Raw genomic sequence first — 20,093 nt, 5'->3', positions numbered from 1 at the left:
TCGGTCTCCTAATTAATTTCTGCAGATGTGTGGTGGCACATATGCCCCGCCAGAATGTCTGCTAGCCCAATGTTCTGCACCTGGCAGGAACCGGGCCTGCATGTAATGGTTATTGTGGGATACTCAATCAGTTGATCTGTTGGAATCATAGGTTTTAGATTATGGGAAAATATGGAGAACTTCATTTCATTGTACTTATTCTAGAGATGTTTTTTTTGGCAAATTACACCCATGGGTGCAAAATACACAGACTGAACAATATTATGCATATCTACTAAAAACTTATTTTGCCATTGCTGCATCATGTTATATATATAATATAATTATGCGAAGTGTAGCAAAACAATTAGACTTGTGAAAGGTAAAAAACACTAATTTATTTTTGTGGACTTGCGGTTGACATTACAGGCCAGTTGTGATACTCAGTAGTGCATTATAGGATATCTCATGTTAACAGTTTATATTGTATAATATTTTATTATAGAGTAGTATATTTTATTGTTCATTAAAAGTTTTGATACTGTGTCGGGTGTTCAGTGTACCATTGCTCTGGGTCTTGAAGCAAAACCATTTGAGAAATACAGGTTTGCACTGTGCACATGCAATTTCTCTTTTTTCTCTTTAGTACAGAGCACAATACTGTGCATTGTGTTACATGCTGCATAATAAAACAATAAAATGGATAATAGATTATTTAATGGGAATTGTTTTGCTTTTATTGGAAACTATAATGCTCTCTGGGTCTATGTGACACATGTAAGTTAAAGTGATTCTTCACCCAAAAATTAAAATTCTGTCATCACCTTCGATTTGTAAAAATCTGTATAAATGTCTTTATTCTGATGAACACAGAGAAAGATGTTTGGAAGAATGCTTATAACCAAACAGATTTTGCACCCCCATTGACTACCAAATATCTTTCTCTGTGTTTATCAGAACAAATAAATGTATACAGGTATGGAACAAGTCGAAGGTGAGTAAATGATGACTGAATTTTCCTTTTTGTGTGAAGGATCACTTTCATAGAACACCATCAGGACCCAAAACACACAACCAGAATGAATTTTGTAATGGTAAACAGCTGATAGTTCTTAACGAGATTTGTCATTCGACCATTAATATTTGTAGTGATTTAGCTTAGCATTCAATAGATGTTCCTGGTCTAAATGAATAAATATGATACGTAATCGCCCAGTAGAGGGCGAGAACCAAAACAGACCACCAACAGTCAAGAATTTCAACAGTGGGAGGAGGAGAAGAAGAGAAAGGGCTCTCGGTCTATAGGGGGTGACGGACGGGTCGACCGTTTTTGTTCCGCTGGGGAGTCCTGCTTGAACGGTGAGCAGGTGCCACAACACCCGAAGCGCAACAGCTCGACGAGCCACACCGACCCGGACCATCCAACCACGGACTGACCGAGCCCCGAGCAGGCGGGTCACCGCAGGGAGTCTTACGGACCGGAACCAAGGAGCTTTTGTCTCCCTCCAACTCCTGCGGGTCTGGGGGGCTCCAGCAGGGGCGGCGGAGACGATCCCGCACGCCCAGGGAAGGAGGCTGGAAGTCGGCGAGGGTGCCAGCCTGCAGGGCCGGGGCGCCGTGGCGAGTGAACGTTCGGGCTGTGGTGAACCCTTTGCGGCTAAGTGGATGGGATGGAGCCGGGAACATCTGGCGCTGGTGGGTTTTGATGTTTCAAGTTGTTTTGCGTGCGAAGGTTTTGAAATATAATATTGTGTATCGTTGCGTACACGTAGGCGTTGATGTGAAACACTGTATCATGCTATAATGTTACATCGTAGCCGCGCTCTCGTGATACAATGTAACATTTACTAAAAACAGATCTGCGCACAATCCACGCAAAGTGAGAGACGCTATAGACAGAAGATGAGGGAGTACGTCAGGTCAGGGGTCGTGGGAAGACATGAGCGTGAATCCCGCCTTCAGCAGATGCTGGAGAAGAAAGTGACCCGTGGGGGTCTTTTTTGATCTCAGTCCAATATTACCAATCCAACCTGCATCATCATAAAATGCTAACAGTACACACACGACTGTGTGACGGATGAGCAGAATAATGATCGATGTTAAGAGGGATTGAAGCTGATGTTGGTATTTTGGTTGGTCTGTTTTCATAAATAGCTTGTTTCTGAATAATAGTCATTAGATATAGAAAGAATGTTTTTCTATTTAAAACGTCTTGTTGGGTGGGTGAATTTGTACAAAGTGGTATTTATAACCATCATGATTCTAAAACAAATTTAATACTTTTTTCTTATTTTCTCAGAGGCCAACGCTGAACACAATCGTATTAAATATAAACTTTTTCATGCGTTCCACCTACGTAGAAAATCGAGATATATTATGGAACACTAGAATTGGGTTTAGTTAACATTTTAAGGAGTGGATTTTAATAACTGTCATAATCATCATCCATTTTTGCAGCCTTTGAAATGCAGTACGAGAGAGTGTGATTCATTTTTCCTGTCAAAAGCAGGATGACGTTTCTAAAAAGTGTAAACACTGTGTCACATTAAAAAATGTGACCAGCCTGACCAGACAGATGAATCAGATGATGTATTAATCTTGAGTTTTAACATTGGATGCGATATATGCATTCTTAGACAATTGAAAGAAGTCCTAGTTACTCCATCATACTTTACTTTCTTACTTTATTTATAAAGCACTTTCACACAACACTCAGTTGATCCAAAGTGCTGTAGAATACAGCTAAAAATAAACACTGTTAGAAACACAATACAACAAATCACAAATACAGATCTCAGCTAGTTAAAATCAACAGACAGTGTGTGTATTTTAAGCAGACATTGGGAACTGGTAGGGAGGGAGCAGACATTGGTAATTTGTTCCAATTTGACCTTGATCTAGGAACCACGATTAGATCTCAGGGGCCCGTTTGGTCTGTGAAAAGAGATTTCTTCAGAGAGATATAATGGTGCTTGATTTTGCAGAGATTTAAAAATTAAGGTTAAAATGTTTCAGCAATTTGAAAGTAGCGATTTGATTTTGATAGACGCCGGAAGTGGAAGATGCTTGTTTGACCATTGCACAAATTTGTTTCTCAAAACCCTGCAATCGACGAGAACAGCAAGATTTTGAGCGCAAGATGTAAAATAAGAGGAGTGATGGCCAAATTGAGGGGCATTGTCTTCACGAGACTTGCTTCAGTTTAGATATCTACTTAATGAGAATTGATTGATAGTTCACATTACATTGACACCGATCTCATTAGTCCATCACTTGTTCTGAAGTAAACATCTATTTGAATGTTTTTTGGCTCACTTGTGAGGTGTCTTTATTAATGAGCGGTAGGGGACAGGGGGGGTCACAGGGGGCTTTGCACCGGCCAGTTGGCGTCTCTGTGGATCTTGACCTTTCAGTCTAAAGCAGGTCACCTTGGTTCTAAACCCGTCGCGTTCAGTGACTACAGAGAAGAGAAATATTTGTTTAAATATTCATTTGAATACGTTTGTATTTTGTTCAATCAGCTGTCATTGCTTGCAAAGTAGATTTGAAAAAATATTTGCAAAATGTCTTCAAAAGTTTTGGGTCATGACAGTAACATAGCATTGTTGTGAACCGTTCTTAACAAATAAAATTTTTTTGATACTAAATTGATTTCAAGGACGTCAAACATCTGTCCTCTTTTCACCTTATTCTCGAGTCAGAACACTTGGATTATGTCAGACTTTCTACAAACTTATTCAGCAGAAGCACATTACAATATGTAAAAGTATATTCTTAACATGCAATATATCACCCGGCCTTAATGGAGAGTTACTATTGTTTTCTGGGTGCTTGTGATCTGGCTTCTTTTTTCCAGCCATCTGCTGTTGCTTTGAGATGACACGTGCGTCACTGCAGCGTCCGTGCTGAGAGTTTCTTATCGACCAAGACTTATTGGCGACTTCCAGTGTACTTCTTCACCAATGAAGACTGCGCCAGGAGCTCATACGGCCCTTAAATCATACCCGAGCTATAAAGTTGGACTTGTAAGAGAAGATTGATGACCTTGTCTCGGTTTAATGCCGATGTTTTCGCTGGCACTATAAGATGAATAAGGCCAAGGTCCATGCACATTAGTCCAGCTTTCCCAAAACCCCCACGTATCCCCGGCTCTCCTGATCTCCATGACAATGTATGTTGCTGTGCTGTTGCTATGGTGAGGCTGGGAATGTTTTGGGGCCCCCGTGTTTGTGTGTGCTGATGTGGAGGCGTGGGGGGCTCGCTCCGTTTCCCCCCGTTTTGAGAAGGAGGGCAGCTGGGGTCTTTGTTATGATGGAGGGAGTGTTCTTCACGTGCAGAGTGGTTAAGGGCGTCAGCACACTGCTACTCAACTGCTTTTGATTTAGGATGAATTTTACATCGACTGGCAACCAAAATGGCCAACAATACTGCTAGTTAGGCAAAAGTAAAGGAAGTGTAATTCTAGATGAAGTGTGTGATTTGTTTGTTTTTTGCACAGATAGCGTTACTATTGAAATCCCAAAAATAATTCAAACAGGTTTCCTGAGCACGCTCCCTGGCTGCTATTGGTAGAATTAACTGAAAGTCCCGCCCCCAAGCTCATTCCATTGGTTGAAAAATTATTTGTGTGTAGGGCTGGTCTGATATGTTGTTTACACTTTAAAGGGCATAAACCTGTACCGAAATAACACTTCTTATTGTATCTGTATCTATATATTATTCTATAGTTTTTTGGAAATATTTTAATATTTAAAGTTTTTAAACTAGGCTGTTGTTGCTATATTAGAACTTAAATCAGGCATGTTGTGTTTTATCCAAATGACTTTATTTAAGCTATACAGTTTATCAGTATATGTGTTCCCTGGGAATCAAACCCATGACCTTTTGCCCTGTGTTTTGTAGTATGTAGGTGACATCACAGTCTGACCCTAGTGAAAATGCCGCTACTTTGCATTCTTTCTGTAAACGCATGAATTTACACATTGAAAAAATATATATTTATCGTTGTGTGTTTCGTTGTGTGTTTTCTTTTCTCATAGTGTATGTCCTGTTTTTTGCTTTAATGACAAAACTCACGTGAGTTGGCATTGACTTGTGTTGAAGACGCACAACCTGTTGATCCATGTTTCCCCAGCGGGAGTTTATGTGTGCTTTGATGCAAATCTTTTTTTCACATTTGCTCCAAAACTTGGTGGAAAGTCAGAACTCTGCATGTTGGGTTTAGATTGAACAAACAAACATGCAGTGGTGCAGATATGTACAACTTATTAAATCGAAATGAATCAAGTTGTATATTTTTAAGCTATTGCAGATTTTACTTACAATAAAATTGGCTAAACAAGTCATTAGTCTAAAAATGCTTAATTTATTTTCATGAGTTGAAGTTGAACTTTTTCTTATCAATAATCATCAATAATAATAATTAAAGTATACAATGAAAATAATGTTCTTATTGATTAGTTGGATGAATGCTTTGCTTTTATCTTGTGATGTTTATATTTTAAACATGTATACGTCACTCTGTGTTCAGTTCAGTGTTTTATTGATTATTAACTATTTTGATTTGATAGTCTTGGGGTTGTGAACACTCTTTCCTCACCCTCTCTACATTCTTTCATTTTTCCTACCATGGCCACCCCCTTCCCGTTCTGGTCACCATCGTCTTTGTTCCTCTTTCCTCTTTTGTCCCATGTCCATACACACTGCTGTCAGCATATCTCAACACACATAATCCCACCGACTCCCCCCGAACTCCCTCATGCTCCTCTAACCTTCCCCTGATCATCAATGCCTCTGTCTGATCTGCCGTCTGACCTCTTGCTCTCCTTCCCTTACTCACCCACTCTCTCTTTTCTGTGCCCTGTCCGCAGTGCCCATGGGGCCGTACCCCCCACCCCTGCAGCAGGTGTTCCAGGCTCCCCGCAGGCCAGGTGTGGGCACCGTCGGCAAGCCTATCAAGCTGCTTGCCAACTACTTTGAGGTGGAGATCCCAAAAATGGATGTTTTCCACTATGAAGTGGACATCAAACCTGATAAGTGTCCTCGACGGGTCAACAGGTAACCACTTCTCGAATGTCATCAGCGGAACCCTAATGTGAATTTCCTAGAATCTAATATGAGTCAGAAATCAAACTCATCAGATGTCATCTTGCGTGACCTTGAACACATCTTCACGGGTCCACTGGCTCAAAGCAAAAGTTTGAAGTTTTGTTCATTCCTCTGTTCACTTGCATTGACATTAAGAAGTCTTTTATTGAAAAAACAATAACGAGATCTTAGGCAAGCTATAATATGAGAAAACAATATTACAGAGTGTCAACAATTTTCTGAGGTAATATCTGTTGGAAGGAGAAAGAAACAGCTCCTTTTCTGTTGCATATTTATTTGTCAACATTCAACATATATTTCAGGTGGCTTTGCTACGGCATTGATACTCCCTTAGAGAAATCCACACACGAGCGATGTGTCAAAGACTTTATATTATTTACATCTGAGATTGACAGAAACATTTCAACAGTGAGTGTGGACCTGACATTTATTATGGATAATCGTGTCGTTGCATATCAAGTCAAATAAGTTGAAATAAGTTTAATTTGTAGAGTCGAAAACACCTTTAGAAAGTGATATAAAGTGACTTATGCTGACAGACTTTGGTTCGTTCAGCTCATATAATAATTTTAGTATCACAGGTGCTTTATTTTCACATGATTTGACTAAACCACAAACATTGATCCTCACAGGGAGGTTGTGGAATACATGGTCCAACATTTCAAACCGCAGCTCTTTGGCGACCGAAAGCCGGTGTATGATGGAAAAAAGAACATCTACACTGTCCTGGCTTTACCTATAGGCAGTGAGAAGGTTTGTAAAATGACATTCAGTGATCACTCAGATGTGTCCACATGGCATATTTCTCATAAATGTTGCTGCTTACATTTGGTGCATGTAAAAACAAACCATCAGAATAGAATTGTTTTTATTTACCCATGTTTACAAGTTTCTTGTGCTGAAGTCTCATTTCAGACTGTGTGATGTTGCAGGTTGACTTTGAGGTGACCATTCCTGGCGAGGGGAAGGACCGCATCTTTAAAGTGTCCATCCGGTGGTTGGCAAATGTGTCATGGAGGCTTCTACAGGAGACGCTGGTCAGTGGACGTCTGCAGGTCCCTCTGGATTCTGTCCAAGCCCTCGACGTGGCTATGAGACATCTGGCCTCCATGAGGTAATGCACTGAGTTCTGGAGAGATCTAAAGGAGCCCTGCTTGAAAACACAAGAAACAGAACTTGAATAAATGAATCTAAACTTCTTAAAAAAACTTTGAAATTGATGACAATCAAATCACGATTTTACACAGATTCTGTATCAGTAAAACAAGTTTTTCTTAAAACAGCAACTGGTTCTTTATCTTAAAGGTGAAAATCATTTCTTTGGTGTGTTGCAGGTACACTCCCGTCGGCCGTTCCTTCTTTTCACCTCCGGAGGGATACTATCATCCTCTGGGTGGGGGTAGAGAGGTGTGGTTTGGCTTCCATCAATCTGTCCGGCCAGCCATGTGGAAGATGATGCTCAACATCGACGGTATGATGTTATCCTTTTGTCCAGAAATGAATTCATCCAGAAATTCAGTTGTCATATACTCATCCTCATGTTGTTCCAAACTTGTATTTTATTATGAGATGTTATATTATGGAGTGAGCTGTAACTGAACGTAACATTAGAAGTGGCTATTGATGACATCACAGATGTTCCTTTAAAGGGATAGTGTATTAACAAATATAAGCTTTTGTTAAGAGAACAAGATAAGACCACAAAGAAATTTGTATGGATTTAAAACAAATTGAGGTTGATGAAAGGATTGTTTTTGGGTGAACTATCCCTTTAAGTTTCTTAACGCTGATTGTTCGATGTTTGATGACATGAAATGGTTTGTACTCGAGTTTAAACTCTTTATTCTCACTGTTCCCAGTATCTGCGACGGCGTTCTATAAAGCCCAGCCGGTCATTGAGTTCATGTGTGAGGTTCTGGACATCCGTAACATTGATGAACAGCCCAAAACTCTTACTGACTCACAAAGAGTCCGCTTTACCAAGGAGATTAAAGGTGGGTCTCTTCTCTTCTCTTCTCTTCTCTTCTCTTCTCTTCTCTTCTCTTCTCTTCTCTTCTCTTCTCTTCTCTTCTCTTCTCTTCTCTTCTCTTCTCTTCTCTTCTCTTCTCTTCTCTTCTCTTCTCTTCTCTTCTCTTCTCTTCTCTTCTCTTCTCTTCTCTTCTCTTCTCTTCTCTTCTCTTCTCTTCCCTTCCCTTCCCTTCCCTTCCCTTCCCTTCCCTCTCCTCTCCTCTCCTCTCCTCACCTCTCCTCTCCTCACCTCTCCTCTCCTCGCTCTGTTATTTTGCCAGAACCAGAAAGCTTATCACAAATGCAGCACAATTATTTATCGCTCGTATCGAATAGTAAGCACCAAAGCAACCGCCTAGCAACAACCCAGAACACCTAGCGACCACCCCTCCTTAAATTTGGTCAGGTGAGGTCATTGGATGAGCTCAGCGTCTAGCTCGGAATTTGTCATGCTTTATGTCTTTGGATAAGATGAGTCATTTTGATATTGTGATATGCTAAACAGTGATGCATACGAATGTTATTGTGTTGTTTTGTAAATAAATTGAAATAATCCTTTTTACCTGTTTTCATGCATTGCAAGAGGAATGATTCTGAGTGATGTTATATCAGCACAGGGTTGAAATGTACCGTCAGTAATTGCAAAGCGCTTCGTTCAAGTCATGCACTGAAGTTCATAATAACTGTTGTGAATTACTTGACGGCGGTTACACATTTCCCTGTTTTTACTTATTTTCCATGTTTCCCATGCTCTTCGACCTGTTTAATCTGCTGGTCTCAAACAAGGTATCAGTGACATCAGAGGCACCACGTGCTGTTTTCAATCGGTTCCAAACCGACTCTTTAATGTTTTTGTACTTGTATGTCTCGTGTTTTAAAGGTTCTGACATATTCGCGTGTTTGCTTGTGTTTTGTTGTTCTGTTTGGACGCCGACAGGCCTGAAGGTGGAGGTTACGCACTGCGGTCAGATGAAGAGAAAATACCGCGTCTGCAACGTCACCCGTCGCCCTGCTAGTCACCAAACGTGAGTATCGTGACCGGGAACGTTCGGTGAGGTCGTTAGAAGTCAAAGTCTCATTTTCGTACAGGTTTCATACATTTTAACAGGCTAATGTTGGATTATAATAAATTAGCTTGTTGCGTGTTCGTGCATTGTGTTTTAATGCCGGACAGTCAGGTTTAGAAATTTCACGTTGTAAATCCGGGTTTGATATTTTCTTCACTGTCGGTTTTAAAGTGAATGAATGTTTGAGTGTTTTTTTTATGGACCACTATTAGAATTGACTTTTTCCTTGTCAACAGGTTTCCTCTTCAGCTGGAGAGCGGACAGACAGTAGAATGTACGGTGGCTCAATACTTTAAACAGAAATACAACCTGCAGCTGAAATACCCTCATCTGCCCTGTCTTCAGGTGGGCCAGGAGCAGAAACACACCTACCTGCCTCTTGAGGTGAGTCCTGTCATTCCCACTTTCAAAGTAAACACGGGTGAGATTCTCATCTCTCACACGCTGATGTTTGTGCAGGTCTGCAATATTGTAGCGGGGCAACGTTGTATCAAGAAACTGACAGATAATCAAACATCCACCATGATCAAAGCCACGGCACGTTCAGCTCCCGACAGACAGGAGGAGATCAGCAGACTGGTGAGTGTTGACCTCCAATCTTTTTTTCTTGCTTGTACCATGCCTTAAAAGTGTGTTGTTTTTGGAAAAGTGCATAGCGAAATGGTATTTCATCTTTTTGTCATTTATGATTGCTGACATTTGATCTATACTTAACCATTCAATTTGTTAATTTGGTGACACAATGAATTGTGGGTAATATCAGTCGTTAGAAAGTGTGTGAATCTGCGCCTTGAATTTTCATGGAGAACACCAGCCGGGTACTTAAAGATACTCATTTTAACAATAAGATTTGGACATGCTTCTTATTTCGAAGGCTATTTATGATAGACAGAATGTGTAAATTAGGATGCAGGACGAATTACTGAACACTTTTTGTTGCATTCCACTACTAAGTGTCTCTAGCATCTCTGAGATGTTTACTCAGGGATTTATTTTCTCTGTTTCTGATATCTTGCACCTCTCCATCACCACTCTCAGTCTTAACCATGGCTGAAGATGAGATCATGAGAGGTTCTTTTAATTTATTTATATCCGCTCGGTATCATTTTTTTCCCCGGTGATCTGATTTGATGAGGATCATTGAGCCGTTGTATCTGCTGAGATTGCATCATGAGTCACTGAGCTTCTGATTCAGATGTTCAGTTCTGGGTCTCGTACCTAACGTGTTGTTCCTCTCAGAATAAGAACATCGTCGAGGTTCATGTTCAGATGTTTGTGCAAACACCGTTTATAAACCAGACTGATTAATCTGAGATATTCATATTTGAATTTGTGTTTTTTTGTGGATTTACATAAATTAGTTTTCATTTCACTTTAATAAAAAACTGTGTGCAAATAGTGTGTTCGTTATACAAACTCTGAAATCACTTTTCATAATCCAGAAGGGTTAAATCTAGTTTCAGCCCGTCATTTTGTCCTCAACACGAGCCCTAACCAGAAATAAAAATGTATCTAAAATAGAATCTGCTTTCGTATTTAATTCTGCGTACTATGCATAACATGGAAAAGATTCCTTTAAAAATGTGTTGTAATGCCCAGAAAGAGGTTGAAATTTGTTGCTGGTCCAAGACAGTTTTAAGAATGAATTCTAATCCTGTTTTTATACCCAGATGAAAAATGCAAACTTTAATCTGGATCCCTACATTCAAGAGTTTGGGATTAAGGTGAAGGACGACATGGCCGAGGTGACGGGACGAGTTCTTCCTGCTCCGATCCTGCAGTACGGCGGTCGGGTGAGACACACAACACATCAGCGTATGGAGACTGCTGTCTTTCAGTCTTTTCTTCATGGCCTTAACCAGATTACACACGCATTCACAAAATCACAAGGTCTGCATGTGCCTGTTCTCTGTCACAGCTGAGATCAAGCAACGTCTTGTAAAAGCCGTGAGAAACAAGTTATTTTTACAGCTGTACACGTGTGAGGCACGACTGGATTCTCAAACTGCTCTTATAATAATCTACAAAACCGTCAACACCGAATCACCAATATATATATCCGTGGAATTAGTTGAGAGACCATTTCAAAATTAATTTATTATTTCTAGGTATTCGTTTAAGGTAACATGATCATTTCTGTTGGATTCTGTGAACTATATATTACTCCCAAATTTCAAATAAAATATTGTTTCTATTTGCAGAAAATAAAAACAGGAGAAACTGGTGAAAATAACAAAAATTAAACTGTGATTAAATTACAATTTGGGATGGTTTAAAGAAAATTCTGCGGCTGTATATTAAAGTCCCCATGAACCGGAAGTTGCGATTGTATTTACTTCTGTATTTTGTGGCATTTCAGAGTGAAATGGAATTTGTTCTGAGAAAAGTAGTGGGCGTGGCTTTCGTCTTTCTCTGCGATTTGATTGGATGCATTAAACAGCCGTTGCATTTTGAAGTGAAACTGGCAGCAGACTGACAGTTGAGGGGGAGGAGTTAACTGATGCTCCGCCCAAGCCGTCTAACATACATCATTTAAGATGGATATTCATTACAGGACAGAACTGTATTTTCAGATTTTAACTGAAGATTATTAGGGCACACAAATTTTAAAGTGTAAAATGTATTTAAATTTAAAATGTATGACCCACATTGATAAACTATTTACAATAAACACTGCGATATTTCATGAAAAAACAGGCATTGTCATTTTTTGTCACGGGGACTTTAAATAACTCAAATAACAAATTATCCGATTTTAAAGTTTTTCACTTGAACTCTATTCACATTTGTTATTCTAACAAAAAATTTAAAATGAAAATAAAAGTCTTTAAATGTCCCATCTAATGCTTTTAATAAATGTGGAAAACAAAAAATATACAGTATTATAATAATAAAGAATAAAATGACATAAAAAGCTGAAAATTATCAAATGATAAGAAATATATATCAATATTACAGGTTTGCATCCTTTGAATGTTGTTTGTTTCTGTTTATGAGGTCTTGTTTTGAACTCTTTCTTGTTGGTGAACAGAATCGTGCCATTGCGACACCCAATCAGGGTGTTTGGGATATGAGGGGTAAACAGTTCTATAATGGCATCGAGATCAAAGTATGGGCCATCGCATGCTTCGCCCCACAGAAGCAGTGTCGGGAAGAAGTGTTGAAGTAAGAGTCTCATCCGTCTCTACAACCATGTGAAAAGGAAGCGCAAGCACCTGAAAAATGCTGATTCTGATCTGTATCTTCCTCAGGAACTTCACAGACCAGCTGCGTAAGATCTCAAAGGATGCTGGGATGCCTATCCAGGGTCAGCCGTGTTTCTGTAAGTATGCGCAGGGAGCAGACAGCGTTGAGCCCATGTTCAGACACCTGAAGAACACGTACTCTGGACTTCAGCTCATCATCGTCATCCTGCCGGGAAAAACCCCCGTCTATGGTGAGAGCGTGTGAGGTCACACACGTGTTTGTGTGAATGAAGCCTGTCAGACCTTGATTTCTCTCTGTTGTGTGTGCAGCTGAAGTGAAGCGTGTTGGAGACACTCTTCTGGGAATGGCCACTCAATGTGTGCAGGTGAAGAACGTGGTGAAAACGTCTCCTCAGACGCTCTCCAACCTCTGCCTCAAGATCAACGTCAAGCTCGGCGGCATCAACAACATCCTGGTGCCACATCAACGGTGAGACGTCACTGCTGTGAACCATGTGTGGATGTGTGGTGAAAACATTCGTCTGTCATGAGTTTTAACACTTCTTTCTGATCCCCCTTGCAGGTCTGCTGTGTTTCAACAGCCCGTGATCTTTTTGGGTGCAGATGTTACTCATCCACCCGCTGGTGATGGAAAGAAACCCTCTATCACAGCTGTAAGCATTTTAACTTTCCATTCCAACTTTAAATTTAATGAGATTTTTATTAGATGCAAGTAGGGCTGTGCCATATACTGTATATCAGACATTCATAAGGATTTTGCTGTTGATATATTTCAAACATTTTGAGCTTTTCATTTGGACTTTACATTTCATTTCTCTGAGTGTCTTTATTGTCCTGTGTTTATGGAAGTTTAAGATTTCAGAGCGTCGTTTTAGTCTTATTGTAGTTTTAATTTAAATTAGCGTTTATTTTTTAGCAATTGTTGTATACTTATGTCATTTTATTATATATTTTTTTGTTGCTGTATAAGATTTTTTTTTTATTATTATGTTTATTATTACAATTTTAGTGCCTTAAACATTATTTGATTTTCCTATTATTCTTAGGCCAATATTTTACTCGATTCAATAAACAAAAACTATGTTTTATTTACATTTTGTATTAATCATTTATATTATTTTAATTAATTAATTAATTAATTAAGACATATATTTTGATTGTTTGTTTGCAAGATTTTCTTGCGTAATTTAATGTTTTTAACTTGCATTATAATACTTAAAATGTATAATACAATAAATTATAACACCTTTACTTAATTATTTTTACTTACTATATATTATATTACTTTTACAGTTGTATTATTAAGTATTATACTATATTGTAAGTAAAAGTATTATATTTAATATATTTTAAATCAAAACCTGCAGCATTAACAGCACAGATTGAATATAAAGAATATGGAGATAAATATGTGATGTATGCCTCATATTTAGAAATACAAATTTTGGTTTTATTACAGAATAGTAAATTAGTGCATATGAATGAAAATTATTAAATATTGTTTCTTCTAGCATTGGAAAAAATATCTATTCAGATTTTTTACTTAACACTTAAAAACATTTTGAATCCACTTAAGTTGTTTTGCTCAATAGAAATTTAACTCCATCATTTAGGTAATTTGCGGATAAATCCAAGCTTAAGAAAAAGAAACAACAGTGTCCAATTTTAATGTTAAATCTTTACTTGAGATTACTTCGGTTGTATTGTATAGAGAGAGTGAATGTAGTTTTATACACGTTACACAACTAATGACCACCCTGATGTTATGCGGGGTTGTGAAGCCGCCCGAGTTCATGTAACGGTCCTGAGTGCATAAGAACAGAACAGAGAAGCTGAGGGTGGATGTTCTGGAGGGGGCGGGCGAGAGGGCTTTGATGTGAGAATGGCCTGCCGATGAGTCACGTTTGAGGAGGAAATGACATCACCACACACCCTGCTGTACGCAACTACTTGTAAACTCGTAGTCTTTCTGCGGTTGCCAAGCGATGGTGACAAAGGGCTGAGTCATGGAGATGGACCCGCTTGAGAACCGCCTCATGATGTGGGCAGAGAATAAGAGACAAAACGGATGGTTTTCGGCAACTAGAGGGCGTCAGTTTTCTTATACCGAACGTCTGGTTTGTGTTATTCATTTCTCTGGTGCAGAGTTTGTAATCTTTTGCTCTGCCGTGTGCAAGGATGAGACAAAAACTCTTTCATCATTTATTCATCCTCATGTCATCCCTGTATTTCTGACAGGAAGATATTTTGAAGAATGTCGATAACCAAACAATGTTGAACTTGCATTGTATGAACACAAAACCTAATTTCTCAAAATATCTTCATTTGTGTTCCACTGAACAGGGTCATAAATAAAAAAATATTTTTGGAAAAAAATGATAAATATATATATATAAATGTATAGTTGGATATGGATAAACTGTAAGTCTGCTGTGATGTCTATGTAGGTGGTGGGCAGTATGGATGCTCATCCAAGCAGATATTGTGCTACGGTCCGAGTCCAGAGACCCAGACAGGAGATCATTGAAGACCTCTCGTACATGGTGCGAGAGCTGCTCATCCAGTTCTACAAATCAACCCGCTTCAAACCCACAAGAATCATCTTCTACAGGGACGGCGTTCCAGAGGGACAGTTACCACAGGTAATGACTTAAGGTTCCTTTGGGTTATAAAATTAGAAATCAAATCGGATTTCTTAAATCCAAGAAACTATCATTAAAGTAACATTAGTTTGTCTCTCTGTCCAACTTCAACATTAGTCTGTTTTGTAGCTGACACACGTTACGTATTTGTGGTCAATGGTCAACGTTGCGGTTGTGTGATGCTGTGGCTTAAGATCAATACGAATAAGGAATTAACGTTTGTGTGTGTGATTAGATTCTACATTATGAGCTGTTGGCCATCAGAGACGCCTGCATCAAGCTGGAGAAAGACTACCAGCCCGGCATCACTTACGTCGTGGTACAGAAACGGCACCACACGCGTCTCTTCTGCGCCGACAAGTCAGAAAGAGTGAGTTCTGAACCCACCACATGTCTACTGTCACCAGAACATCGATTAGGGCTGTCACGATATCACATGTTCACTTCACGGCTATCATGATCAAAATACTTTTCTGCAACGATACTATCACAATGTCTGGAGTTGATTGTTAATCCATGTCTTTGTTCAGATTGGAAAGAGTGGGAACATTCCAGCAGGGACGACGGTGGACACCAGCATCACTCATCCGTTTGAGTTTGACTTTTACCTGTGCAGTCATGCAGGTATTCAGGTGAGCAGATGTTCTGCGCTTTTGATCGTCATCGCTGTAGTGTTTCTTGAGTTGTCTCTGATCTGCTGTCGGTCTCGTCTCAGGGCACCAGCCGGCCATCACACTACTACGTCCTGTGGGACGACAATCGTTTCACTGCTGACGAGCTGCAGATTTTAACCTACCAGCTGTGTCACACATACGTGCGCTGCACCCGCTCTGTGTCCATTCCAGCTCCGGCGTACTACGCCAGACTCGTCGCCTTCAGAGCGCGCTATCACCTGGTGGATAAGGAACATGACAGGTGAGGCCATGATCTGTTTTATATTTTTTCATTGTGTGTATAATAAAAATAAAAACTTTTTCAAGTGTTTTATTAGTTGGAATGTGTCAGGCTTTGATATTGTTATACACATTTCCCCACCCAAATGACTTTGGTTACATCAAGAATCATGTTTTATATTGTGCATTCCAATTAATATATATGAATTTATATAATAATGATTCAAGCCATAATATCAAAAAAATTGAGCTAACTAACACATTAAAACATAATAAAAACATGTTTTTTTTTAAAGCAGAGTTAATTTTGGAACCAAACTCATTTTATATAAAGGTGACATGTTTTTTTGTTTGTTCGGTTTTACAAACAAAAAAATACTGTAGTATACTGTACTTTTAGTGTTTACTACAGTAAATTGTAGTACATGGAAGTATTTACTACGCTTTGTTAATGCATTCCACATTATTCTGAAAATTTAACTGTAATTATGTGATGAAATGTAGTGAATATTGTAGAATACATTACATTTAATAAAGCATTCTCTTTCTTTCTTCTATTAAATTCTTATATAATTTATTTGATTAACGTTATGATATCAAAGTCAAACAGTGGGCGTGGCTTTCGTCTTTCTCTGTGATTTGATTGGATGCACTGTAGAAGAACAGCTGTTGCATTTTGAAATGGAACTGGCAGCAGACTGACAGTTGAGGGGGAGGAGTTAATGGATGCTCCGCCCAACCTGTCTGTAAGTTTAGTTTAGTTTAGTTATTTATAGAGCACATTTAATAGACCAACCATTGCTTTGGTTGGTTTTGGCACAAGAACATTTTCTCCTCCGTAACCAGCCAACTCGATCTTAACTGCATTTTATTTTTGACTTCTTTTTATTTTATTCTAAAGCTGACAAATAAGATGGTTTTGTTGAACTTGCAATGCAAAGTGTCAATTTCACAATTCTTATCTTGGATGTGTTGAGTTTCTAAATGTCGTCAAATTTAGACACCACACTTGCTCATCAGTATATCGGGGCTGGTGACAAGCAAATATTTCACAAATCCTGTTGTTATATTGATAAATGAAGCCCATTGTCTTTGCACTTTGTCTGGCTAGTCCTATAGGCCTATCTTGACATGGTTACAGAAGCAAAACATAAGATTGTTGTCATGTTTTCAACCTTTTTCTAACCCGTGTAGTGGAGAGGGCAGCCACGTCTCCGGGCAAAGCAACGGCCGGGATCCACAGGCGCTGGCCAAAGCTGTTCAGATTCACCACGACACCCTGAGGACCATGTACTTTGCCTGAGACAGAGAGGTTTCTGTACCACACCCCGCCCGGTCACCACACTACCACTCGAGCCAGTAAACTGGGTGCTAGCAGCTCTATGAAGCCCACTAACGTGAACAGAACTGAATACGGAGTCTCACACTTTGAGTTTTGTTGAACCCGACTGACCTATGCTCTTTTTTTTTATTTAACTGTGTATTATTGTATACCACCTTCGCACTCCCACATGTACGTTCGTATGCAATACGGAGGGAAGGAATGCAGACAAACTCGTCGTTTTGTAAGCAACCACAAAGATGCCTCTCAACCTGTACATCCGGCTGATGTGGAGGAAATGTTTTACTTATTGCATTTTGAACGACAGTATTTTTTATTGTGACTTTGCTTTTATTTGTTTTTTTTATTATTATTCTGTTTTTGTGAAATACATGGTACATTAGCACTTAGTTTTAGTAGTAAGACACCACGAGCCCAGCATTTATAGTCTGTGAAGCTGCAAGCGCGCAGAAGGTGATGGACTGTAGCAGGTGTCTCTCCAGCGTTTCGCAGTGGTGTCACGGGTGTAGCCAAACGTATTTAGACTTTCCTCTTTAGCTAAGAGCGACTGAATTAGCATAGATGGACCACAGAGTGCGTTACTGTACTCGCATCAGCATTACACCGAAACCAGCATTATGCACCAACCGAATGCAATGCCAACTCTTCAAAGCGACTCTTGTCTTTTAAAGGGATAGTTCACCCAAAGATTTCAATTCTTTTGTCGTTTTTTCTCCCTCATGCCGTTCTTAGCCTGTATTACTTTCTTTTGCATTTTTGACTTTCTTTATTGAACCTCATTGACACAAAACCACAGAGACATTCTGAAAATATCTTCTTTTGTATTCCACGGATGAAAGAGTCACAAACAGGTTTTAAATGACATGAGGGTGCATAAACTGTCCCTTTAACATGCATTTTTGTTCTGCATGTGATTCAGCCGTGCTCCTTAAGTTTGTTGCTCGTTTTGTCGTGAACGTTCTGGTGCACGTAGCTCTTCCTCCAACTGAAGGAATAGTTGAGCCAAACATGTATATTTTGTCATCATGTAGTCACTCTCAAGTTGTTCCAACTCCGTATTCATTTGTGTCACCAAACATATTCAAGATCCTGTTTTCCATACAACGAATGTAGGTTTTGTTCAGTGGCACCCCCATTTTCTCTATTGTCGTGACATTCTTGATAAAGTTGACTTTGTCCACTAAGCTGGAAGTACAATTTTTGCAATGTAGACGCGCATTTAAAAACAAGTTCTTTAGAAGACAAGGTATATGTAGTTTATTTTTAATTCTATATGACTGCTTATATAATGCTTTTTTATATTAAAGGCTGACGATATGAAGCTCCATCCGCTTGTTGTATGCAAAACAGAATTGTTTTCACAACATGGCCAAATAATACGGGTTTGGAATAACACCACTTTATGATGACATAAAGAGTTTTGGGGGAACTTTTCCTTTAAGACATTTCTTCCATTGACCTCTGTAAGCAAAGCCAAAACGCCGGTGAAAACGACCCGCGGCACATTTCAGAGGTTGAGACGCACAATCTGGGCTTTCCTTTTTTTATCGATGCAGAAATCCAACATCGCAGTAATACCTGTTTGTATATAGCAACCCACTATCCTCCCTCACACAGAGGCCACCGACATCCCACATCACCCCACGCTTTCACCCTGTGTTATTTTCAAAGGTGCCGCCGGTAACACTGCCACATTTCCTACACAACTCACAAGCACCTTGTACACACTCACACTCACTTTTATCGCCAGTTTTATTGCACCTTTTACCTTCGCCTGATGTCCGTCGTTGCCGTGAGTGTATGGTGGGCATGCAGGTTATAGTCCACGGGTTAGCGGGAACGTTATGCCATGTAACCATGTCATATATTGGATTAATGAAATGCATGTTTAAACTGAACTTGTGTTGTAACTGGAGCCTTGTAGTAGTGCACTTAATATCTGATGCCCTATTTTCTCATTTGCTTTAAATGAAAGGTTCACCCGATTTTTTTTAATTATGCTTCACACAAGAAGTTTGAAATGACACAAGAGTGTGTAAAGCGTGACTGAATTGCCATTTTTGGTTAAACTGTTTGTTCAGTTTGCCTCAAATCAGCCTCAAAGCCTAAAAATGGTCTGTTGAAATCCGAAACAAGGATACAACGGTTAACCATGTTTTATTTTAAATCATGTTTATGAGATGTATACAAAGACGTGCTTTTATATATAAGGTTTTACCGACCCAGCGAAGCGGTTTTTATTGACGCCCCAGTGTATGAACTCAATCTGGTCTTTCCTAGACTAAATATTCAAATGCAGTACTTGACTCTCAGAAGCCACGGGCACCTCGTGGGTGAAGAACAACACGGAGGTGATTGACGGGGTGACTGGAGAGTTCACCTAACCTCACTTTTAAAGCAATATTATGCCACTGATTAAGAACAGTCCTGTCATAGCACTTCCCAATAGATTCAGTGAACGGACACGTAAGACAGTCATTTTGGCTCGGTATTTAATAATAGTGAGAGGACTATGTTCAGAACGGTATTTTTTAAAGAAAATAAAAGTTGTTTTTTATTGAATACTGCGTGTTGAATGGTTATTTGCTTGGGGTTTGAATTTTTATTGGTATTTCATTATGTAAGTGATAGAAAGGAGCGAGTTTTTGCAGTCAGTTGCTGAATGTATCCTGACCTCGGCATTCATTGCTATTACTTGCAGACAACATGTAGAGTTATCTGCGATTTATTTACTTTTTGACGTTTAAGTAAAACAAGATGTTCAGCAAGAAAAAGTCTAAAATCATTTTAAAAATGTATAGAGTGATTAGCATCATTTTTCATTATTGAAGAGTAGACAATTTTATTGT

At 39.2% G+C, this 20,093-nt stretch overlaps 1 protein-coding gene across 1 annotated transcript; it reads left to right on the top strand.

Moving 5' to 3' along the window:
• Positions 1-1,241: 1,241 nt before the first annotated feature.
• On the top strand, positions 1,242-19,806 carry ago1 (argonaute RISC component 1). The gene is made up of 19 exons (XM_056762183.1): positions 1,242-1,674; positions 5,850-6,036; positions 6,720-6,840; positions 7,020-7,201; positions 7,422-7,558; positions 7,947-8,081; positions 9,032-9,119; positions 9,398-9,545; positions 9,621-9,740; positions 10,832-10,954; positions 12,193-12,326; positions 12,413-12,597; positions 12,677-12,836; positions 12,930-13,020; positions 14,815-15,009; positions 15,245-15,379; positions 15,540-15,641; positions 15,725-15,924; positions 17,097-19,806. The coding sequence occupies exons 1-19, from the start codon at positions 1,650-1,652 to the stop codon at positions 17,203-17,205; spliced, it is 2,577 nt and encodes an 858-aa protein (XP_056618161.1). The 5' UTR covers positions 1,242-1,649; the 3' UTR covers positions 17,206-19,806.
• The last annotated feature ends 287 nt before the right edge of the window (positions 19,807-20,093 follow it).

Source organism: Triplophysa dalaica, chromosome 12 (genome assembly GCF_015846415.1).
Source record: "Triplophysa dalaica isolate WHDGS20190420 chromosome 12, ASM1584641v1, whole genome shotgun sequence".
Taxonomy (NCBI): Eukaryota; Metazoa; Chordata; class Actinopteri; order Cypriniformes; family Nemacheilidae; genus Triplophysa; species Triplophysa dalaica.
Note: the sequence above shows the minus strand (reverse complement) of the source record. Positions and strands in the feature narration are given on the sequence as shown.

Excerpts from the sequence above, each read along its gene's own strand:
- ago1 (XM_056762183.1), top strand. The coding sequence starts at position 1,650 with ATGGAGCCGGGAACATCTGGCGCTG. Across the intron at positions 6,841-7,019 it reads TACCTATAGGCAGTGAGAAG|GTTGACTTTGAGGTGACCAT; the intron begins GTTTGTAAAATG and ends GTGATGTTGCAG. Across the intron at positions 7,559-7,946 it reads GATGATGCTCAACATCGACG|TATCTGCGACGGCGTTCTAT; the intron begins GTATGATGTTAT and ends CACTGTTCCCAG.